This window comes from Helianthus annuus, chromosome 14 (assembly GCF_002127325.2).
Source record: "Helianthus annuus cultivar XRQ/B chromosome 14, HanXRQr2.0-SUNRISE, whole genome shotgun sequence".
In the NCBI taxonomy this organism is placed as follows: Eukaryota; Viridiplantae; Streptophyta; class Magnoliopsida; order Asterales; family Asteraceae; genus Helianthus; species Helianthus annuus.
The window spans coordinates 120,695,710-120,717,887 of record NC_035446.2 but is presented as its reverse complement, the minus strand read 5'-3'; the positions used below and the strand labels follow the sequence as shown (position 1 = coordinate 120,717,887).

General features: G+C 39.6%; 1 protein-coding gene across 1 annotated transcript; it reads left to right on the top strand.

Moving 5' to 3' along the window:
- Positions 1-20,022: 20,022 nt before the first annotated feature.
- LOC110907276 lies at positions 20,023-21,798 on the top strand. Its single transcript, XM_022152279.1, has one exon. It carries the CDS (start codon positions 20,023-20,025, stop codon positions 21,796-21,798), a length of 1,776 nt encoding a protein of 591 aa, XP_022007971.1.
- Positions 21,799-22,178: the final 380 nt, after the last annotated feature.

The window sequence follows — 22,178 nt, the reverse complement described above, 5'->3', positions numbered from 1 at the left end:
AAAATTGGTCTGAATTAATGATGTGGATCCTGTGTTAAATGTATTCAATGCGAGAGTGAAAGCGATTCTTTTGTGTTTCTTATGTGATAGGTTTTTGTGTGCATACCTGATATGTACCACTTGAATCAAGATAGATCAGAATGGGGATTCGAGAGGACCAGAAGCAAATAGAGAGATATTTAGACTAATTCCCCCTTCTGATCTATCTTGATCCAAGTGGTACATAACATTTGGTATCAAAACGGTCTTGATCCACCCCCATGGACGCTCAAGAATGGAACGAGTCACTTGATCCAATTGAGTCAATGACTGTTGAGATAATTGATTTTATCAAGAATCGACCTCGATTGCCACCACCCACCCCGTCACCAGCAGCCGTTGCCGCCTCACCACCACCAATACAAAATATTTCTATTGTACCGACACTATTCCTGAAACGAGCATCATTACCCATGTCGTTTGCAGCGAAAACAACCCCAAAATGGGTTTTGTCTTACCCGAAACCCGCCCCCAAACGAGCACCGTCTACACCAAAACTAGCCCCACAACGAACACCATAGCTTGCACCTGTATCACTTCCTAAACCCGCACCATCAAGTGTTCAGAAAGAAACTGTTGAAGCAGGCCATGAATTCAATGATGAAAAAGGGAACAAACGACACCAATCAAATGGGCAGCTGCAAAAGGCGAGTGGCGTCCACCGTGGAGCCTCCTCACTATTTCTCCAAATGCCATAGGAAGGACCGAGTGGCGGCCACCATGGTCTGTTATCGTTGCATCCTTGAAGACAAGGATTTTTCGAGTGTGGGGTAATGATAAAGGCTGCACATTCTAGTTAACATTCACAATTTACCCATACTTTGTCATGAGCCCACGATCACTACAGTTATTGATATGTTGCTTGTTTCTTCATGTTATTTTCTTTTTGTTCTTTTATTTAGTTCATTAATTACATTAGTGGGTAGTTAAATCATGGATCATGTCCACATTATTTTCCTCATAGTTGTAAGCCTTTAAAAGGGCCTTGAGTTTTATGAATGTAAAATGTTGAATTGAGTCTCTTCTAAATCTTCAATTTCTATCATGCTCTCACTATTTTCTTAGGATTATTTGGTTAACGATTTGGTTTGTATCAATACCTTTCTTTGATCACTTCCTTCACGTATAACTAAGAGCCCTGCTTATCGGAGTCATCCAACCTCTGTCAAGAACCGATGTTAAACCATCCGGCAAAAGGAATGTCTGGATCTCAGTCAGAGATTTGTTCTCTCCAGAGGATCTTATTTGTTATGCGCCATTAGTGTTTATCCTTTCCCTCAAACAAACTCACCGCCTTACACTTCTCCCATGCTCATACATTAAATGCCACCAAGAGGTCACATCGGTCTTGTTTGCACCAGCACCGTAAGCAAACCTGTTTGGTGTGGCCCTGGCTCCGAGGCCTTCGACTTGCCTACCAGCAGTAAGAATACCAGGCTTATCGTAGGCCTGGGCCATTGTTTCACAAAAAGGATAAACCCAGACGAGGGGCCCAACAATGGACCCACGTCGTCAAACCATCCCTACTCCAGGTCTATCACATTTATGTGTGGGCCTGGGCTGAGTTCTTCTACGAGTTGATTTTGTGGGCCCCCTAGGACTAATAATGATCTCTAATCTGTCAGATGTGTGATCTAACGGTCGGGGATCCCCTAGGTACACGTGTGAAGATCCCATGGGACCTTATTCAAACCACGACGTGACAGTTGCACCTTTTCACTTCTTTATATGTTGTCATCCTTGTGGTGATCATTCCATACCTTCACTTCTTTATTTCGAAAAAGCTGCCCACATTTCCAACCTTCGATCACTACAATTAGTCGTAAGGATCGATCCATAATATATTTCGTTGTAACCTGGGAAGAGCCGCAGGCCTTCGTTTCCATTTATCACATCCCATCGGATCTTTCCCCCGTCTGCCGGGTCCCTCCGATCGGCGATCTGTTCATTGGAACGCATGGTCATTTATACTCCCTCATTTTCCTTTTGTTGGGTTTGCTACCCCATGTCGTCTTTCAAAATGGACTTGCTTAAGCATTACGGGGTTCACTTCTCTCCGGTCCACCCCTTAGCTTTTCTAAGGATTGTCCATTTCGAGCTAACCTCTGTCGCTTTTGCTGATGCACCATCGGTGGCTTTATTCCGACGCTTTTATCGTTTACGAGCCGACGGTGATTTATTCGCTTTCGAGATAAGAAAAGACAGTGTGTTCCCTCCTTGTTATACATTTATGCCCACCTCTACTTATCCAAAAGAGTGGAAGAACAAATTCATCTTCATTTCTCCGGCAATGCTGCCTGAACCCCTACGATCTCGAGACCCTTCGGCTACTATAGAGGTTGAAGCTCCTCCAGTGTCTGCCGCCGACGGCCCTTTATGGAAGTTAATGTGTGAGAACCACACACATGCCTTTAATTTCTCCAAAGGGATCTTAGCTTTGGGAGGACTAAACCCTCTTTCTTTGTGTCGCCCTAAGGTGATTCTGGATAGAGCTAGTGAGTAAGTTTCCCCTTCTTTTTTTGTTAGAGCTACATTGTTGGTGAAGGGGTATGGTCCTAAAAGCCACGCAGACCTTCTCCTGGTCGCGCGTGGAACCATACTCCTTAATCAACAAGATGCTCAATCCCAACCTCGCGCGAGTTACTTCAGTAAGGACTGACCTCGCGCGAGGCCTAAACAAGAAAGAGCATTGATTTCGACACTTAGCATTCTGGATGAGTCTCCAACACCTATAATCTTGTGCGGGCCAATAACGTGCTTAACAAAGGTCGCGCAAGATCTATAGCGCATGACCACTTCAGAAGGTACGAAGGTACAAGTGGCGGATGAAAAGAACCAATCCACATCCTCCAGGCTCTGCTCAATCGTGCTCCACGATCGTCTGACGTGTAGGAGGCAAAAAGTATGTAAGCACACCTACGTGGCACCAATCACAGTGCAGAGACACCTGCCCCACGATCTCCCCCGTACCTACTGAGGGCAGAGGGACAACGAGGCCGACAACAGTGACACGTGGCTCCAATCACGGTACGCCAGCACCGGAAAACATCTAGAAGCCACTAACGGTCGACATCAGTGAGACAAGGAGCATATCCGCTACGTTGTCACCTTCCGGCCCAAGGCCCATCAGCCCACATCCTCTACACCTCTCCGGCTATAAATAGAGACCTTGGTTCACAGGTTGATTTATTATATTCCCTCTACTCTCACTCTTAATACTTAATTATCTCCTCAAAGCAGTCGCTTATTCTCACGCCGGAGTCTGGTTAAGAGGGAAACCCCCATATTCCCCTCTTAACGAGCTAACGGTGTTCTGTTTTGCAGGATTAGCCGATCATTAAGGAGCTCAGAAACCCAAAGAAGATTAACCCTTATGATAGAAACATAAACCAAACTAATCCACACCAAAATTACTTCCGTGTTTCTTCATTGGCGCCCACCAGTTTTTTGCAAATCACTCTCATCTTCTTTTTCTGAGTTGTCTTAACTTGTTTTTCCTTCGATCATGGCTGGTCAAGGAATCGTTCCTGATTTTGGCTTTGGAACAAACTCTAACGCAGTGTTGGGGGAGGACAATCAAAACGTCCAAGTCCAACATGTAAAGAAATCGGTGAAATCGAAATAACCAACACCGGGGGACCCCGCGCGAGCATCACTCGCATCACCCAGACGGTAACCCCGGGAAACAATGGTGTTGGACCCTCAAATCCAGCCCCACCTCAGAACATTTCGGTGCTATTAGGGCTACCTGAAGGCGAAACTCCAGCCTCTTGGTACGCCAAACAAATTGCAACCATCAATGACGCGTATCAATCTTTAAGCACACAACAAGCAGTCTTACAAGTAGAGCCATCTTTGGTTACACCCACTGGTCCGAGTCAGGGGGCGCAGCAGATACCCCCGCAGCAAATCCTACAGGGAAGAATGACCAGGCCTCCTCCCCTAGAAGACCAAGCGTGCATGACACACGCGATACACGGGGAGAGACAGAAAGCTATTATGACTAACCATCAAACGTCCAAAGAGGACCAGTTCACACCAGACTTGGAGCGCGCAACCTGAACAATGAATGGGACGATACAGACCCAAACGACCCAACATGGCAAGACGACGAAGGTTCCTCAGTTTTCAATTGCTTGCAGAGGAATCATGAATATTATAAGCCAAGGCAGCGCATCGCATACAGCGAAGAAGCAGAACGAGACTTCAGCCTTGTGTAGGATCGTGTACGGACCCGAAACGAGTCGTTCAGCGGCGTTCTACTCAATATGAAAGGTGGAAACAGACATATTGAGTTTGATTCAGCTAGAATATCACTTTAAATGTCTTTCTGATTGAATTGGCAAAGTTTTACAGCAAGACGACACTTCGGCAGCACTTCGGCTCCGGAAACAACTATCCAATTTCATACCAAATGACACGAACCAGCACCTATATATAGCCTACCTAATTCCGCATGAAACCAACTCAAACGAAATTACAGTACACGCGAAATTACAACTCAAACGGAATTAGCTAATTCTGTACGGAATTACCAGATGGTAATTTCGTGCGGAATTACCTCTTTCATGCGAAATTAGCTTTTTGATTTGATTTCTCGATCTTCGTGCCCTGAACAATACAAGACTCGATACAAGATGAAGTCGACAGACGTATGCACCAACAGACTCCCCCTCGGATGTTGACGAGTCTTAAGTGTCGAGTCTTCAACGCCTTCAGTCTTTATCAGTCTGACTGCTCTCTTTGAAGTATCTGACAATGTAAAACTTCCATCTATACTCCTCTCTTTTCATCATCACCAACATACTCCCCTCGAACAAATATTCTTCCCTCGGATGTTGATCTTCAACTAATCAGGATCGCAATCTGGCTTTCAAGCTTTCTAATTCTCTTGATCAGATCTCTTGATTCCTTAAGTTCATCAGCATCATTAGCTTGTAAGAACTTTAACTCCAGGATCATAACCTGGCTCACATTCTACTCATGTATCTTCAGACTCCCCCATTCGATATGTAGCCTGCCTTTCACAGGATCAGGATCGTGACCTGGCTCTATACTCAGACTCATAATCCAGGTTATCCTGCACATCCTCTACCTCACAATAAATTTCACAAATTTAACATTTGACAAATTTATATATCTAGACTCCCCTTCAAATTTATCCAGAAAGATTTATCAAACATAGTTTCTAATGAACCACTCGAAAGCAAATATTCAAAATATTATCGTTTTAAACACAGACTCCCCCTCACAAAATGATCATCATGTTTAGCACTTGGAATTTTGAAACTCAGCTCTTCAACATCAGTTGTCGAAAATCTTTTTGGATTTTTCAAAATTTAAGCTAAAACACACTAAAATCTTTTTGGATTTTTGATTTTTAATAAAAAAAATAGTAAAGAAATATTTAAAAATGATCTTTTTGTGAGTTTGTGTAAGAGGATCATATCAGTTTATGAGACAAATCACCAACACCGTTAAGCTTTAAACATTTTAAGTTCTAAACAATTCACTTAGATTGTCAGTATACCAATCCACTTAAATTTTCACACAAAGTTCAACTGTTTCGAGATACGAGATTAGTGTTTTAATAGACTTAAACTTATTCGCGTGTCCCACCACTTTGAATATACTCCCGTATCTAGATCCCAATATTCAGTCTTACAGGTGAGTATATGTTGGTGCACTACATCTGTTGATTCCGTCTAGGTGTCTAGGATCAGGTCTTTCATCATATTGTATAGCATAGGGCACGTTATACAAGAAAACAGGTGTTTGTATAGGTTTTAGAAGCTAGGGTCGCTCATATGGACATAGGATGGTGGATCGCCTTTGTGTCATGTGTGAACCGCTTTTATGGTCAAGCCTGGACCGCTCATGTGTCACATGTCCACATGAGCGGACCCAGAACACTATATATAGGGGTCTGTTAGGGCGATCCAAGGAGTGAAGTCTTGTATTCCACGCCGAAGCTCTGCCGATGTGACGATTGATCTGTAAATCGTTGAATATCAATAAAACAAGCAGTTAGGAGGAAGAACAAGCTATATCTACTTACGTTTCTTATTATTCCGCATCTGAAACGCAAGAGATAACCTCTGAACGACTCGTTCGGGTCAGCAAACGATCCTACAAGTGGTATCAGAGCTTGGGAGGAGGTTTTCTGCAGATTGTAGCTGTTTTTCATCTTTTCTTCTCTCTTCTACACCTTCTTTTCTCATTTCCGGGAGATTTCACGGTTGAAATTCGTTCAAATTCTCACAGACTGTGCGCAATAGTATCAAGGCAAATCCTGGATAGTTTGAAGTCAAAATTCGAAGTTTTTATGGGCAAAACATGTTCGAAATGTGGACCGCTTTAATGACGTCATCATGAACCGCTCGTAATTCACAGTTTTGGACCGCTCGAACGAACAATCTCTGGATCGCTCTTCTGGTTATTTGTCTGGATCGCTCGAAAAGTTGATTTTTGAACCGCTCCAAATTAATATTCTGGACCGCTTGAAATTTCAGTTTGGACCGCTCGAAAAATTCTTGTTGGACCGCTTGAACGATCATAAAGTTTGGACTGCTCCAAAGAACATATTCTTGGATCGCTCATTTGACCAAATTAGGATCGCTCGAAGGACATTGTCTGGTTCGCTTGTGTATACATTTCTGTATCGTTTTTCTGTCATCTGTTTGTCCGCTTATACGTCAGTATGGATTCCGAGTTCTACAACGCATTTGCAACATCGTCATCTCCAGCTGCGATTGCTCAAGCTATGAATCTAGAAAACGAGACGGGAACCACCCAGAAACCCCCGAAATTTATGAGTATCGAAGAATACTACGGGTGGAAGGATAGATTTGAAAACTGGGTTCAAGCAAATCATCTTAGATCATGGGAATGTATCTTGAAGAAGTATATGTTACCGAGAACAGAGGTGAATGTTATCAAACAGATATCTAAATTCACAGATCAAGAACGTGCAATGTACAGAGCAGAAAAAATGATGATCAGTTTATTGCAACAAGCGATTAAAGAAGATATACTCATTCTGTTAGAACACGACAAAACTGCTAAGTCAATATGGGAAGCTCTTAAAATCAAATTCGAGGGAAGTACGAGTATGGTTAAAAGCAAAAAAGCATTGCTTAAAAAAGAGTTTGATCTTTTTAGCAGTTTACCAGGAGAGGATACTAAGACGCTGATTGAAAGATACTGTCACTTAGTGAGATCATTAACAATGATTGGTGTTGATAAAAGTCGGGAAGAGTATGTGGATAAATTGGCTGACGCGTTACCTCAGAAAGAGTGGGGAACGTATTTGATGATATTGAAAAACACGGGTGTTTATGACGGACTGACAATTGGGCAATTTATTGAAAAATTAGAGGCTCAGAATCTTGAACAGCAAAAGATCGCTAGAATGAACAGTCCGAGTGGTCAACAGGATGTTAAAATGTACTATAAAGGTAGTGTTCCAGTTTCTGAAGCTGAAAGAAGTCCAAAGATTCAAACCCCCTTCAGTGCTGGGGATTCATCAGAAAAAGCTGATCAGAGTTCAAACAAGATTAGCAGCGGGTTTTCATCGTTTCCGAGTGTGAATCCGAAAGAGACTAACACAAGTTTTCAGTCTCAGAGTACAAAAACTGGAAACGGATATGTGATTCAGTGCAACATAGCTCTCAACCTTCCAGAAGGTCAAAGCTTCTCTGAAGACACTGCTAAAGACCACATGGCACTTCTGGGTTTAGTTCTGTTATCCTATGAAGGTCTAGTTGCTGGTCGGATCGGAAATCCTATGCTCACCAAAGAGGATTACGATCAGATAGACGCCGAGGAAATGGAACTCATGGATATCAAATGGTGTCTTGCAAGTGTTCTTCGTCGGGCTGAGAAATTCAAAACTATTACCGGGAGAAATGACTTTCTTGACGCTCATGTATCTACTTTAGGTTTTGATAAATCTAAAGTTACTTGTTTTCGATGCAGGGAGAAAGGCCATTTCAAGCGGGAGTGCAAAGGAAGAGAAGCTAGCGGAGCACAGAATCCATTCGGGAAAGATGACTACTACCGTAAAGCTATTTATCAGCAAATCGGTCAATCCCAAGAACCTCGGACAGCTCATGGGAGAAAAATTGAAGATCCCAAAAGAGCATGTTTGGTAGATTTTAGCTGGAATGATTATATACCATCCGAAGCCACAGCAGCACGCATTATCGATCAAGATGATGAGAAACTACCAGAAGGTTTCAGTTGGGATATGTTTGTGGATGAGAAGGGAGAGTACAAAGCTTTCATTGCCAAGATTGTCCGAGAGCCAGATTTGTTTAGATGAAATCGATTGGTGTGAATGTGCCAAGTGAGAATGAAAAATCTGTGTCATCTGATGAAAATTCAGAAAGTACCGATGAACTTTCAGAAAGATCTGGAGAAATTTCAGACGGTTCAGATGAGAGTTTATCGAGCTCTGATGAGAGTGTACAGAATGAAATTGTTTCAGAAAAACCAGTTGTATTTGATAAAACACCGTCTGATTCTGGTGTTTCTGATGATGATTCTGAAAAATCTGTTCAGTTTGATCAGTCACCTGATCACAACAGCAGTGATGATGAGGAAAAACATATAAATGTTGCTAAGTCTCATCTTTCTCCTGAAAGTTTTCATTTCTATTTTGCAGAACGGATGGAGAAACTAAAAGAAAAAAGAGCTGCTAGAGAACAACAAGCTGAATCTGAAGGCGATGTTCAAAATGCTGAGAATGTTGCTGAGAAGATTACTGAGGTTGTTAAAGAAGAAGAAAAGGTGATTGAAGTAGAAAAGTTGATTGAAGTAGAAAAGGTGGTTGAAGTTGTTAAAACAATCGAAGTTGAGAAGATTGTTGAAGTTGTCAAGCCGTGTGAGAAGTGCTTGGAAGCTTGCAAGAATTGTGAAGTTAAAGACGACATCATAGCCGAATATGAGAAGAAGAAGGAGCAGTTATTGTTCAATCTCAATTATGTGAAGGAATCGTACGACGTGTTGAACAAAACTATAACTGGTCTCCAAACAACAAACTCAGAAAGAGAACAGGCGCTGACAATAATGAATGCAACTTTAATGTCAAAGCAAAAAGCTATAAATTTCTACATTGAAGAGAGTGCCAAATGGAAGCAAGAGTTGGAGACGGAAAAGATAGAGAATGAGAGAATTAAGCGGTTATTGTTAAGCTATACTACTTCTGATTATCTCATTGATCGTGTTTATCCATCTGTTGCAGGTTTGGAAGCTTTTCAAGACGAGAAGCCAAGGAAGAAGAAAGACTGTGGTAAGAAACCGACTGTTAGCTATAACAAGTGTCCACCTCCAATTTGGGATGGGTATTCTCCTAGGAAACCAAATGAGGAGCAACTTGAGAAAGCAGTCAATATAAAGCTTAAAACCGACACAACTGACGTTTTACCAGAAAACATTGATGTGACGTTTACCTCATCCGATACTGATCATGAGTCTGAATTAATCAAAAAGGTGGTTGATCAGGTGTTGGATACTGATGAGGAGACAGAGTCGAAATCTGAGTCTGGAGGGTCAAAGTCGTCAGTCAACAGTCAAAATTCGTCGGTTAAACGGTCTTATAGTAAAGAATTTTTGTTATCAAAGGCAGATTTGAATGATGAAACATTCGAAGTTGTTTATACTTTGAATGGTTCTGACAAATTATATTACAACAAAGAGTTTCCGATAATGAATATCAAAACGGAATTAATCAACAAAATTTTTAAACTAGTAGAGGTTAATATTCCTAAATTAAAAGTTTTGGAAAGTTTTGGTAAACCTAAAAAATATACTTCTAGAGTTCAACAACGTCTAAACAAGAAAAAAGGTTACAATTCTGGTTCAGATTTTCAAAAGAAACCTAACCAAAATCGTAGCTACAAAAAGAAAGGTCTTGGTTTTATTCCACCAGAAAATGATAAAAATATGAAAAATTCTAAAACGAAATCTGAATTTGTGTCAGGAGGAAGCTCAGATGAGGAACAGAAGAAACCGTTCTGGAGACAGTCAAACCAGGAGTTTCTTGCTGAGAGAAAGAAGAATGGAGTTGAGATTAATTATCTAAGAGAGACTCGAACCTGTTACAGATGCAATGAAGTCGGTCACATTGCATGGAACTGTACACAGAATGCCAAAGCAAAACAGGGAGTTTCTCAGAAGTTGAAAGAGAAAGTTGTTAATGTTGAACCACCGACTGAAAAACTTAGAATGTTTGAGAATTCAAAATTCGAGGTTGGTGAATGTTCACAAAAGAACAAGTATGAGAAAAAAGGAAAAGACAACCAGGTGTGGGTTGCGAAGAAAGATGAAGTGAATGTCGGCGATGAATCTGGTTCCACAGAGCCAGAAGAGCCACAGGTTGAGAAGAAGTTTTCACTAAATGATGAGGAGTTTCCATCATTGAAGTTTGAGGAAGTAAAGAAGAAAGTGGGAAAAACTGAGATTTCAAATCAGTTTTACAGAGAAAAAGATGAATTTGATGTCGAGAAAACATTCAACGGGAATGTTAAAAAGATTTTTGGGAAAATGTTAACTGGGAGAGCTAAAGGGATAAAAGATTTTTATTCAACTAAAAAGGCAACATACAACCCTACGGCTCAAGAACTAAAAGCCATCAAGTCTGAGAAGACTTGGATGGATGTTTGTTTTCCATGATAGTCTTAGGACTATGCCGAAGATCCCAAGTTTATATCGTGGATCAGGAATCGACATCATTCTAGTTTTTGATGTATTTGTTTGAATGATTGTGATTAATGTTTGAATGTTTTGCAGGTGAAAGGACTACGCCGGAGCTTCCAGGTGGTTAATTGCGAAGCAGGAATCGGCATTTTGATTGGTAAAATGGTGATGTAGACGTAATATTCCTACAATTGGTAGTGTTTGGGTATCTACAAGTGGTAATCTTGATCCCACAAGTGGTAGTTGTGGTTAAATTTTGAGATGTTTGGATACTTTGAAGAAATTACATTTACAAGTGGTACAGGAGACTATTAAATGCAAATGGTAAATCAGGGACATTAAATTGTACTTGATTTACTATTCATGGCAAAAGATAGACAAGATGATGAACCACATCCCCGTTTTTAAAATGATAAACCTAAAAACTGGTTTTTATCAACACAAATTCATTTTCCGGAAAAGTCATTTTGATTAAAACAAACTTAAGTGTTTTGAAATCTAAATGAGAAAATGATTTGTGATAGGGGGAGTTCAGATTGTTTATGCCTAGTGAATGGCGATTTGATGTGATTCAATGTTAGTTGTCAAGTTTCTGTACAGTTTGTTTTTATTTTTTAGAGTCTTGAAGTTTTCAAATTTTCTTTAAAATGTGTTTGCATTTTAGGGGGAGTAGGGAAATTTCTGAAAATCCAAAAACATTTGAATATTTGAAAAAGCCAAAAACATGATAGAATTCAAAAATGAGTTTTGTTGAAAAAAAGAGGAAATGATAGTACATCAGTAGACTATCACGGCATGCTAAAGAAATGTAAAGTTAAAAAGTGTTAAACAATCTTACTGTGGATGTGTCAGTAGATTTTCGCACATTTAGTAAATTGAAACAAGGTATAAACCTAATTCAAACTTGCTTGATTCGTGGGTAACTATTCTTGAATATATGGGTAACCCCCGAAATCTTGTTTGAAAGGTCCCGTATTCTGAGATACTAGGTCTTTATACTCAGTGATATCTGGGGTATTATCCCGGGACTTCTGCTGTATGGAAGTACTGACCTAGTCCCCGGATAATACTTTCTGCTAAAGCTTTGAAACATAAGCTTCGCCCTCAGCATGCTGATGAAACAATAAAATTGATAGTCGCTGCTGTTGAAATGCAAAAAGATCCTCTAAAGGGGACCCACCAAAAGTCGAGCCGTCATCTCTCTGCTGAACGGAAGTTCTGACCTGAGCTCTCACGGTTTCGCATTTAACCCCTTTACAGATATCAGCTGTGGTATATTCACCTGTAAGACTGAATATTTGGGATCTGGATACAGGAGTATATTCAAGTGGAGTGATACACAATTAAGTTTAAGTCTCTAAAACATTAATATCGTATCTCGAATCGATTGAAAATTGTGTTGAGAATTTAAGAGGACAAACATACTGACAATCTAGGTAAATTGTTTAAAGCTTATTAACTTTACATTTCTTTAGCATGCCGTGATAGTCTACTGATGTACTATCATTTCCTCTTTTTTTCAACAAAACTCATCTTTGAATTTTATCATGTTTTTGGCTTTTTCAAATTTTCAAATGTTTTTGGATTTTCAGAAAACAATCTTACTGTGGATGTGTCAGTAGATTTTCGCACATTTAGTAAATTGAAACAAGATATAAACCTAATTCAAACTTGCTTGATTCGTGGTAACTATTCTTGAATATATGGGTAACCCCCGAAATCTTGTTTGAAAGGTCCCGTATTCTGAGATACTAGGTCTTTATACTCAGTGATATCTGGGGTATTATCCCGGGACTTCTGCTGTATGGAAGTACTGACCTAGTCCCCGGATAATACTTTCTGCTAAAGCTTTGAAACATAAGCTTCGCCCTCAGCATGCTGATGAAACAATAAAATTGATAGTCGCTGCTGTTGAAATGCAAAAAGATCCTCTAAAGGGGACCCACCAAAAGTCGAGCCGTCATCTCTCTGCTGAACGGAAGTTCTGACCTGAGCTCTCACGGTTTCGCATTTAACCCCTTTACAGATATCAGCTGTGGTATACTCACCTGTAAGACTGAATATTTGGGATCTGGATACAGGAGTATATTCAAGTGGAGTGATACACAGTTAAGTTTAAGTCTCTAAAACATTAATATCGTATCTCGAATCGATTGAAAATTGTGTTGAGAATTTAAGAGGACAAACATACTGACAATCTAGGTAAATTGTTTAAAGCTTAAAATGAAATCAAGCTTAATGGTGTTGGTGATTTGTCTCATAAACTGATATGATCCTCTTGCACGAACTCACAAAAATATTATTTGTAAATATTACATTTTTGTATGTTTTTTTCTACATTTGGTGTCAGATAATGTCTCTCAGAAAATTAAAAAAAATTTTAGTGTGTTTTAGCTAAATTTTGAAAAAGTCAAAAAGATTTTTCGACAACTGATGTTGGAAAACTGATTTTCAAAATTCCGAATGCTAAACATGATGAGCAGCATTTGAGGGGGAGTGTCTGTGTAAATCTAACTGTTTGTATTAATCTAACCTTCTTCAAGTGGTTCATGATAGATTGTGGTGAGGGGAGTTATATGTTAGTGCAGGTATTTGATATGTGATAAAATTAGAAAATTTATTTCTGGGTTAAGAATGTGCAGGTAGCCAGGTTGATTGATTCTGAAAACCTGTGAAGAGCAGACAACGATCCTGAAGATGTTACTGAAGAATAAAAGAATGCCAGTAAATCGAGAGGGGGAGTCTGAAGATAGAGAGAAAGAGAAAGCCCAGAGACTGATCAAGACTAAAGATGAGAAGACGGTGCTCAATAGTCCACTCCATCAACATCTGAGGGGGAGTCTGTTGGTGCACTACATCTGTTGATTCCGTCTAGGTGTCTAGGATCAGGTCTTTCATCATATTGTATAGCATAGGGCACGTTATACGAGAAAACAGGTGTTTGTATAGGTTTTAGAAGCTAGGGTCGCTCATATGGACATAGGATGGTGGATCGCCTTTGTGTCATGTGTGAACCGCTTTTATGGTCAAGCCTGGACCGCTCATGTGTCACATGTCCACATGAGCGGACCCAGAACACTATATATAGGGGTCTGTTAGGGCGATCCAAGGAGTGAAGTCTTGTATTCCACGCCGAAGCTCTGCCGGTGTGACGATTGATCTGTAAATCGTTGAATATCAGTAAAACAAGCAGTTAGGAGGAAGAACAAGCTATATCTACTTACGTTTCTTATTATTCCGCATCTGAAACGCAAGAGATAACCTCTGAACGACTCGTTCGGGTCAGCAAACGATCCTACAGTATACCTAGATGATATATGTAAGGGGTTAAATGCGAAACCGTGAGAGCTCAGGTCAGAACTTCCGTTCAGCAAAGAGATGACGGCTCGTCTTTTGGTGTGTTCCCTTTAGAGAATCTTTTCTTCAACAGCACATGATTAGCATTTTGCAATGTTTCATCATTTTTTGTACTGAGGGCAATGCTATATTTCAAGCAAATGCAAAGTATTATACGGGGACTAGGCCATTGCTTCCGCAAAATCAGAAGTCCCGGGATAATACCCCAGATATCCCTGAGTATAAAGACCTAGTATCTCAGAAAGAGGGACCTTTCAAACAAGATTTCGGGGGTTACCCATATATCCAAGAAATGTTCCCCACGAGATAAGCAAGTTTGAAATTTAGATTTATATCTCGAAAACAATTTATTGAATGTGCAAAAACCTACTGATGCATCCACAGTGAGATCGTTTATCACATTTGACTTTTACAAATCTTTAGTGTGTTGTGATAGTCCACTGATGTACTATCATTTCCTCTTTTTCACAACAAAACTCTTTTTCATTTTTATCATGTTTTTGGATTTTTCAAATTTTCTAATATTTTTGGATTTTCTGAAATTTTCTTACTCCCCCTAAAATTCAAAAACTTTAAAGAGAACTTGAAAATAAACTTTACAAACTTGACAAACTGATATTTCAAGCTTCAAATCGCCATCCACTTGGCATAAACAATCAGAACTCCCCCTTACAACAAACTATTTTCTCATTATGATTTCAAAACACTTAAGTTTGTTTTAATCAAAATGATTTTTTCGAAAAATAAGTTTTGTTGATTTTACCACTTAGTAGGTTAGGGATAAGATCATCACTTTGTTTCTTTCTTCTTTACAATGAATTAAACCCCATTTTTAACCACTTGTAGAAAATCAAGTACAATTTAATGTCCCTGATTTACCACTTGTAGGACAAACCAATTACCACTTGTAGGTATGCATAATCAAACTTGATATAAAGAATGATGCCGATTTATGCTCCACTCTTACCAACCTGGGAGCTCCGGCATGTCAGGATTTTACTTGTGAAAAACTGTCATCCAAGCCTGACCAAACTTGGATGTTTCCTCCTCAATTTCACTTGGGTAATACGTTTCTTTCTTTGTTTCATAAAAGTCCTTTACCCCTTTAGCCTTTCCCTCGACCATTTTCCCAAAAATCTTTTTAACATTTCCATTAAACATTTTCTCAACATCAAATTCTTTCTTCTCAGAATAGAATTGATTCGAGATCTCTACCTTACCAACTTTTGATTTAAAATTGTCAGCCCTCAATAGAATTGTTCAAAAGTACTGAGTTTTCTTCTTTAACCTCAACTTGTGGCTCCTCTGACTTTGTGGAATCAGATTCATCACCAAATTTTACATCAAACTTCTTAACAACCCACATTTGGTTGTCATTCTCAGCTCACTTTTTATAAAATCTTGTCTTTGAACACTCACCAACTTCATATGTTCAATTTTCAAAAATTTTAAATTTGTTAGTTGGTGGTTCATTTTTCTCAACAACTTTTTCGTTGAGTTTTTTAGAGACTTCCTGTTTTGTTTTCGTTGCTTGCGAACAGTTCCATACAATGTGACCAACTTCATTGCATTTGTAACAGGTTCTTGTCTCCTTTCTTTGATAAACTTCATTCTTCACTTTCTCTTGCTTCTTGGCAAGGAAATCTCTGTTTGATTGCTTCCAGAATGAGCTTTTTGATTCCTCTTCACAGCTTGTCCCTGGAACAAATTTTGTATTTGTTTTAGAAGTTTTTTCATGTTTATAATTTTCAGGTGGAATAAAACCAAGACCTTTCTTTTTGAAATTACCATTATGGTTTGGTTTCTTTTGAAAACCAGAACCAGAACTGTAACCTTTTTTCTTGTTTAACCGTTGTTGAACTCTTGAAGTGTATTTTTTAGGTTTTGCATTAAGATTTACATCTTTTATTTCAGAAATATTGATTTCTGTTAGTTTGAAAACCTTTTTGATCTTATCAACTTGAACACTTCTTATTGGAAATTCTTTATCAGAATATAATTTGTCAGAATCATTCAAAGTGTATGCAACTTCGAATGTTTCATTCTTCAAATTAGATTTTGATAAAAGAAATTCTTTATTGTAAACCCGTTTAACCGACGTCTTTGAACAGTTGACCGACGAACTCGCACTTCCAGACTCGGACTCGGACTTTGACTCAGACTCCTCATCTGTATCCAACACCTGATCGACCACCTTTTTTATTAACTCAAACTCATGAACGGTGTCAGACGGTGTGAATGTGACGTCAATATTTTCTGGTAATTCATCAGTTGTTTCGGATTTTAACTTTATATTGACTTGCTCCTCATTTGGTTTTCTGGGAGAATAACCTTCCCAGATCGGAGGCGGACACTTGTTATAACTAACACTCTGTTTCTTACTAGTATCCTTCTTCTTCTGCTTCTCATCATCTTGAAATGCTTCAAAACCTGCAACAGTTGGATAAATTCAATCAATCAAATAATCAGAACTAGAATAACTTTGCAACAGTCTTCTAATTCTTTCATTTTCAATCTTCTCAGTTTCCAACTCTTGCTTTAGCTTAGCACACTCCTCAATGTAGTGATTGATAGCTTTTTGTTTTGACATCATCACTGCATTCATCATGGTTAAAGCATCTTCTCTTTCAGAATTCGTCTTTTGTAGACCAATCACTGTCCTATTCAACACGTCATACGACTCTTTTACATAATTGAGATTAAACAGTAATTGTTCTTTCATCTTTTCAAACTCGACCAACTTTTCGTCTTTCTCTTCACACTGTTTGCAAGATTCTAAACACTTTAAACACGGTTTGATAATCTCAACAATCTTTTCAACTTCGATTATCTTCTCCACTTCAACCACTTTTTCAATTTCAACCACCTTTTCAACTTCAACCACCATTTCTTTTTCAACTACATGCTCAGCAAATTTAACTTCCTCACTATGTTCAGAATTCTTTTCTTGATCAACACTTTCACATTTCTTCTTTTTCTGTTCTTTTGCTGCTTGTTTCTCCTTCAGCTTCTTCAAGCGATCTGCAAAATAAAATTGAAAACTTTCAGGAGATAAATGAGTTTTTGCAACATTAATATGCCTTTCTTCCTCATCATCATCACTGTCATCAGTTGGTGATTGATCAAAAACAATTGTGTTTTCTGAACTATCATCTGAAGAACCAGAATCAGATGGTGTTTGATCAAAAACTGTTGTTTTTTCTGAACTTTCATCTGATGAAACAGACTCTTCCTCTTGACTTGTCTCATTACTATTAAACACTTTCATCCATTCAGTCAGCAAATCAGGTTCTTGAACAATTTGTGCGATAAGTGCTATTGTTTTTTAATCAGGTGGAATATATTTATCCCAGCTGAATCCTTCTGCCACCTTTTAATCATCTTGATCAATAATACCATAATAAGCTTTCTTATTTGCATCTTCGATCATTCTAGCATGTGCAGTTTGTGGTTCTTTTTGTTGATGCGGTTGATGAGCAACTTGTTGATATATGGCTTTCCGATAGTAATCATCTTTTCCAAATTGATTCTTTGCTCCACTAGCTTCTTGATTTTTGCATTCTCTCTTGAAATGACCTTTCTCCCTGCATCGAAAACAAGTAACTTTAGATTTATCAAAACCTAAAGTAGAAACATGCGCATCCAAAAAAATCATTTCTTCCTATAATCATTTTGAATTTTTCAGCTCTTCTCAAGACACTAGCTAAACACCATTTAATGTCCATGAGCTCCATTTCTTCAGCATCAATCTGATCGTAATCCTCTTTTGTTAGCATAGGATTTCCGATCCTTCCTGCAACCAATCCCTCATAAGATTCTAGAACGGTAGCAAGTAACGCCATGTGATCCTTAGCAACTTCTTCAAAAAAACTTTGGTCATTCGGAAGATTCAATGCAATGTTGCATTGTATCAGACAACCATTTCCACTTTTTGAGCTTTGAGATTGAAAACTTGAAATTGAACTCTTTGGATCAACACTTGGATATGAAGAAATTCCACTGCTGCTATTTGGACTTAGATTGACTGAACCAGATGAATTTTCAGCACTAAAAGCAGTTTGGATTTTCGGACTTGCTTCAGCATTCTGAATACCTCCTTTGAAGTACATCTTAACATCTTGTTGTGCACTTGGATTACTCATTCTAGCAATATTTTGTTGCTCCAGATCTTGTCCTTCAATCTTTTCAATGAACTGAGAAATTGTCAATCCATCATATTCTCCGGTGTTTTTTAAGATCATCAAAAATGTATCCCACTCTTTTTGTGGAAGAGCATCAGCCAATTTGTCAACCCATTCTTTTCGTTCTTTGTTGATATCTAATAATGACATTGACCGGACTAAACGACAATATCATTCAATCAATTTCTTTGTGTCTTCTCCAGGCAAACTTGTAAACAAATCAAATTCTTTCTTTAGCAATGCCTTTTTACTCTTGATCATTTTTTCACTTCCCGCAAACTTAATTTGAAGTGCTTCCCAAATTGAACGTGAAGTTTTATCATGTTGAAGCAATATGAATATGTCTTCTTTAATAGCTTGCTGAAGTAAACTTATCATCATCTTTTCTGCTTTGTACATGTCACATTCTTTATCTGTAAATTCAGAAATCTTCTTCTCAACTCCCAAATTTGTACATGGTAGCACATACTTTTTCTCAATACACTCCCAAGATCTCAAATGGTTAGCTTGAACCCAATTCTCAAAACGATCTTTCCATCCATAGTACTCTTCAATGCCCATAAGCTTCGGGGGTTTTTGCATTGTCCCGGATTCATCTTCCATGTTCATGCTTTGAGCAATAGCAGCCGGAGAAGTCAGGGATGTGGCAAATGCATTGTAGAATTCTTCTTCCATGATTCGGTAACAAGGTTTTACAAACTAGACACCCTCAAACGAAATTAGGTCCTTCAAACGAAAACACTTCAAGTGAAATGAAACTTCTCAAGCGAAACTACTTGTTCAAGCGAAATTACCTGCACAACAACTTCAAACGGAATTAACAACTTCAAGCGAAATTAGACTTTTCAAACGAAATTAGGGAATTTCGTTTGAATTGACCAAACAAAATTTAATTTCGTGTGGAATTAGGCACCAATTCAAACGGAATCACACTTTTGAAACGAAATTATAATTCTGTATAGAATTATTTCAAGCGAAATTCTAATTCCGTGCGGAATTAGCTGTAATTTCAAACGAAATTAGCCAAACGATGTAATTCCGTGCGAAATTTGGGTGTAATTCCACGCGAAATTATGCTGATGTCATCATTTCGGTCCAACTTTTGTCAAATTGATCAGGTTATAGCTCGATTTTAGGTCCAATTTTCTCAAGGGTTTGTTAAAACACAATTTCGCTTATGATATGTGAAATTCAAGCCATTTTAACCGTTAAAACTTGTTCAATTAAGAAAAGAAGGTGTAGAAGTTAGAAAATCTGATGAATTCAAGCTGAAATCTATAGAAATCCTCCTCCTGAGCTCTGATACCACTTGTAGGATCGTGTACGGACCCGAAACGAGTCGTTCAGAGGCGTTCTACTCAATATGAAAGGCGGAAACAGACATATTGAGTTTGATTCAGTTAGAATATCACTTTAAATGTCTTTCTGATTGAATTGACAAAGTTTTACGGCAAGACGACACTTCGGCAGCACTTCGGCTCCGGAAACAACTATCTAATTTCGTACCAAATGACACGAACCAGCACCTATATATAGCCTACCTAATTCCGCATGAAACCAATTCAAACGAAATTACAGTACACGCGAAATTGCAACTCAAACGGAATTAGCTAATTCCATACGGATTACCAGATGGTAATTTCGTGCGGAATTACCTCTTTCATGCGAATTAGCTTTTTGATTTGATTTCTCGATCTTTGTGCGCTGAACAATACAAGACTTGATACAAGATGAAGTCGACAGGCGTATGCACCAACATCTTGCCTACAGGCCGGCTGAAGCTGAAGAACACTCAAAGTTCATTCCGAAGATTGCTTTAGCCCCATTGACAAAAGAAAAATTGCCTCCGACAGTCGGGAAATTCAACGACCTAACTGATCCAGACGGTCACGTTAGAGTATTCACAAGTGTTGGCGTTATGGGAGGTTGGAATATGCCAATGTGGTGTCACTTGTTTATCCAGACGTTTACGGGGGCTGCTCGCGCCTGGTTCGACAGCCTTCCGCCTGGAAAAATTAGCTCATGGGTTGATTTCAGAAAACAGTTTGTTAACCATTTCAGCCAACAAAGAGGTTACCAGCGCGACACAGCCGAGGTAACAGACATCTGGCAAAGAGAGAACGAGGGATTAGAAGACTTCATCACTCGCTTTAACAAAGAATGTTTGGAGATTGGCGGTGTATGCGAGCAACTCATGCGCGCTCATTTTAAGAAGGCCATTCGCTGTGATAGTCTCATCAGAACTATCACCGGAAAAGATGGAATGCCCAAGGAATGGGATAAGCTCATGGAAGCTGCGAAAATAGTTGTGCAAACTGAAGAGTCGTTGGCTGGTAATAAGAACTCTTATACTGAAGATCGCTTCTCCAAAGGAAGCTCGCGAGACAACAACAAGCGCAACAAAAACAAAAGTCAAGATTGGAAATCCGGAAAACCGAGAGGTTACGACGATAGAACGCGCTACAGAGAAGACGCGCGAGAGACAATTGACAGAATTGGGTATCGAAAAGCAGTCAGGGATGATAACCGAGAAAAACACTGGACTCCGCTCATAAAAACACCAAAAGAGGTGCTAATGACAGAGAACCATGACTTCAAGGCTCCAAGGCCTATGACGAACAAGAAAGGGCAAGACCCGAACCTGTACTGCGATTTCCACAAGGATACAGGCCATCTCACAGATGACTGTATCAGCTTACGTCAAGAGATCGAGAAAGCGCTAAAGAGCGGAAAGTTAGGCCACCTGGTGAAAAACGTGTGCAAAGAAACGCGCCAGATCCAGCGCCATGACGACGGGAATCACAAGAAAGTCCGGCGCATGGAGACACATATGGTTAACGGACCGAGATACAGCGCAAGAGAAAAAGGCAAGCGCCCGTATGAGCCATCTTGGCAAGAACAACAAGTCATTTTCCCGGTAGTACGCGGGGGCCCTCGCACAACTCGCCCCATTGTTATTACTGGTATTGTTGGTCATTACGAAACAGAGTACATCTTTATTGACCCAGGAAGTACAGCAGACATCATCTATGAGCAATGCTTTAACCAGTTCGACGATGAAGATAAAGCGAGACTCGAGCCAGTCGACTACCCTCTGTCAGGCTTCTGTAACGAAATGGTCTTCCCACTAGGCCAAATCAGCTTTCCCGTCACATTCTCTGACGGAAAGCATTCAAGAACAACAAATGTGAATTTCATGGTAATGCCTGTCAAATCAAGGCATGATGTGTTGATTGGGAGAGAAACCCAAGGCGAATTAAACATGGTAACTTCCACACCCCACTCAGCCATCGGGTTTCCAACTGAGACGGGGGTGGCAATTATCTATGCAAAGAAGAAAGTAATGTCAGCAGAAGAGATGCGCCGAACCAAAGCGGCGAAAGTTTCAACAACTGAACCAGAAAAGTGGGTTTTAAACCGAAAGTACCCAGAGCAAACGGTGACGATAGGCCACGCAATCTCACCAAACATCAGAACGCACCTCAAACAACTCCAGTTTAGGAACATGGACATTTTCGCCTAGACTCCGGCAGACATGACCGGTGTCTCGCGCGATGTCACTGAACATTGTCTAAACACTTATCCCTCCGTCGAACCAAAAGAGCAAAGAAGACGCAGCTTAGGGGCGGATAAGACTAAAGCAATGAATGAGCAAGTGTGTGAACTGCTTAAAGCAGAAATCTTGAGAGAGGTGCGCTATTAGAGTTGGGTGGCAAACCCCATAATGGTGGAGAAGTCAAATGGAGGATGGATAATGTGCATTGATTATACCGACCTCAACAAGGCATGCCCCAAAGACTGCTACTCCTTACCTGAGATCGACAAAAAGATAGACTCTCTCACACCATTCTGATGGAAATGCTTCTTGGATTGTTAGAAGGGGTATCATCAGGTTCAAATGAA

What these genes read in the sequence shown, in the direction of transcription:
- LOC110907276 (XM_022152279.1), top strand. Translation starts at nt 20,023, where the DNA reads ATGCACCAACATCTTGCCTACAGGCCGGCTGAAGCTGAAGAACACTCA.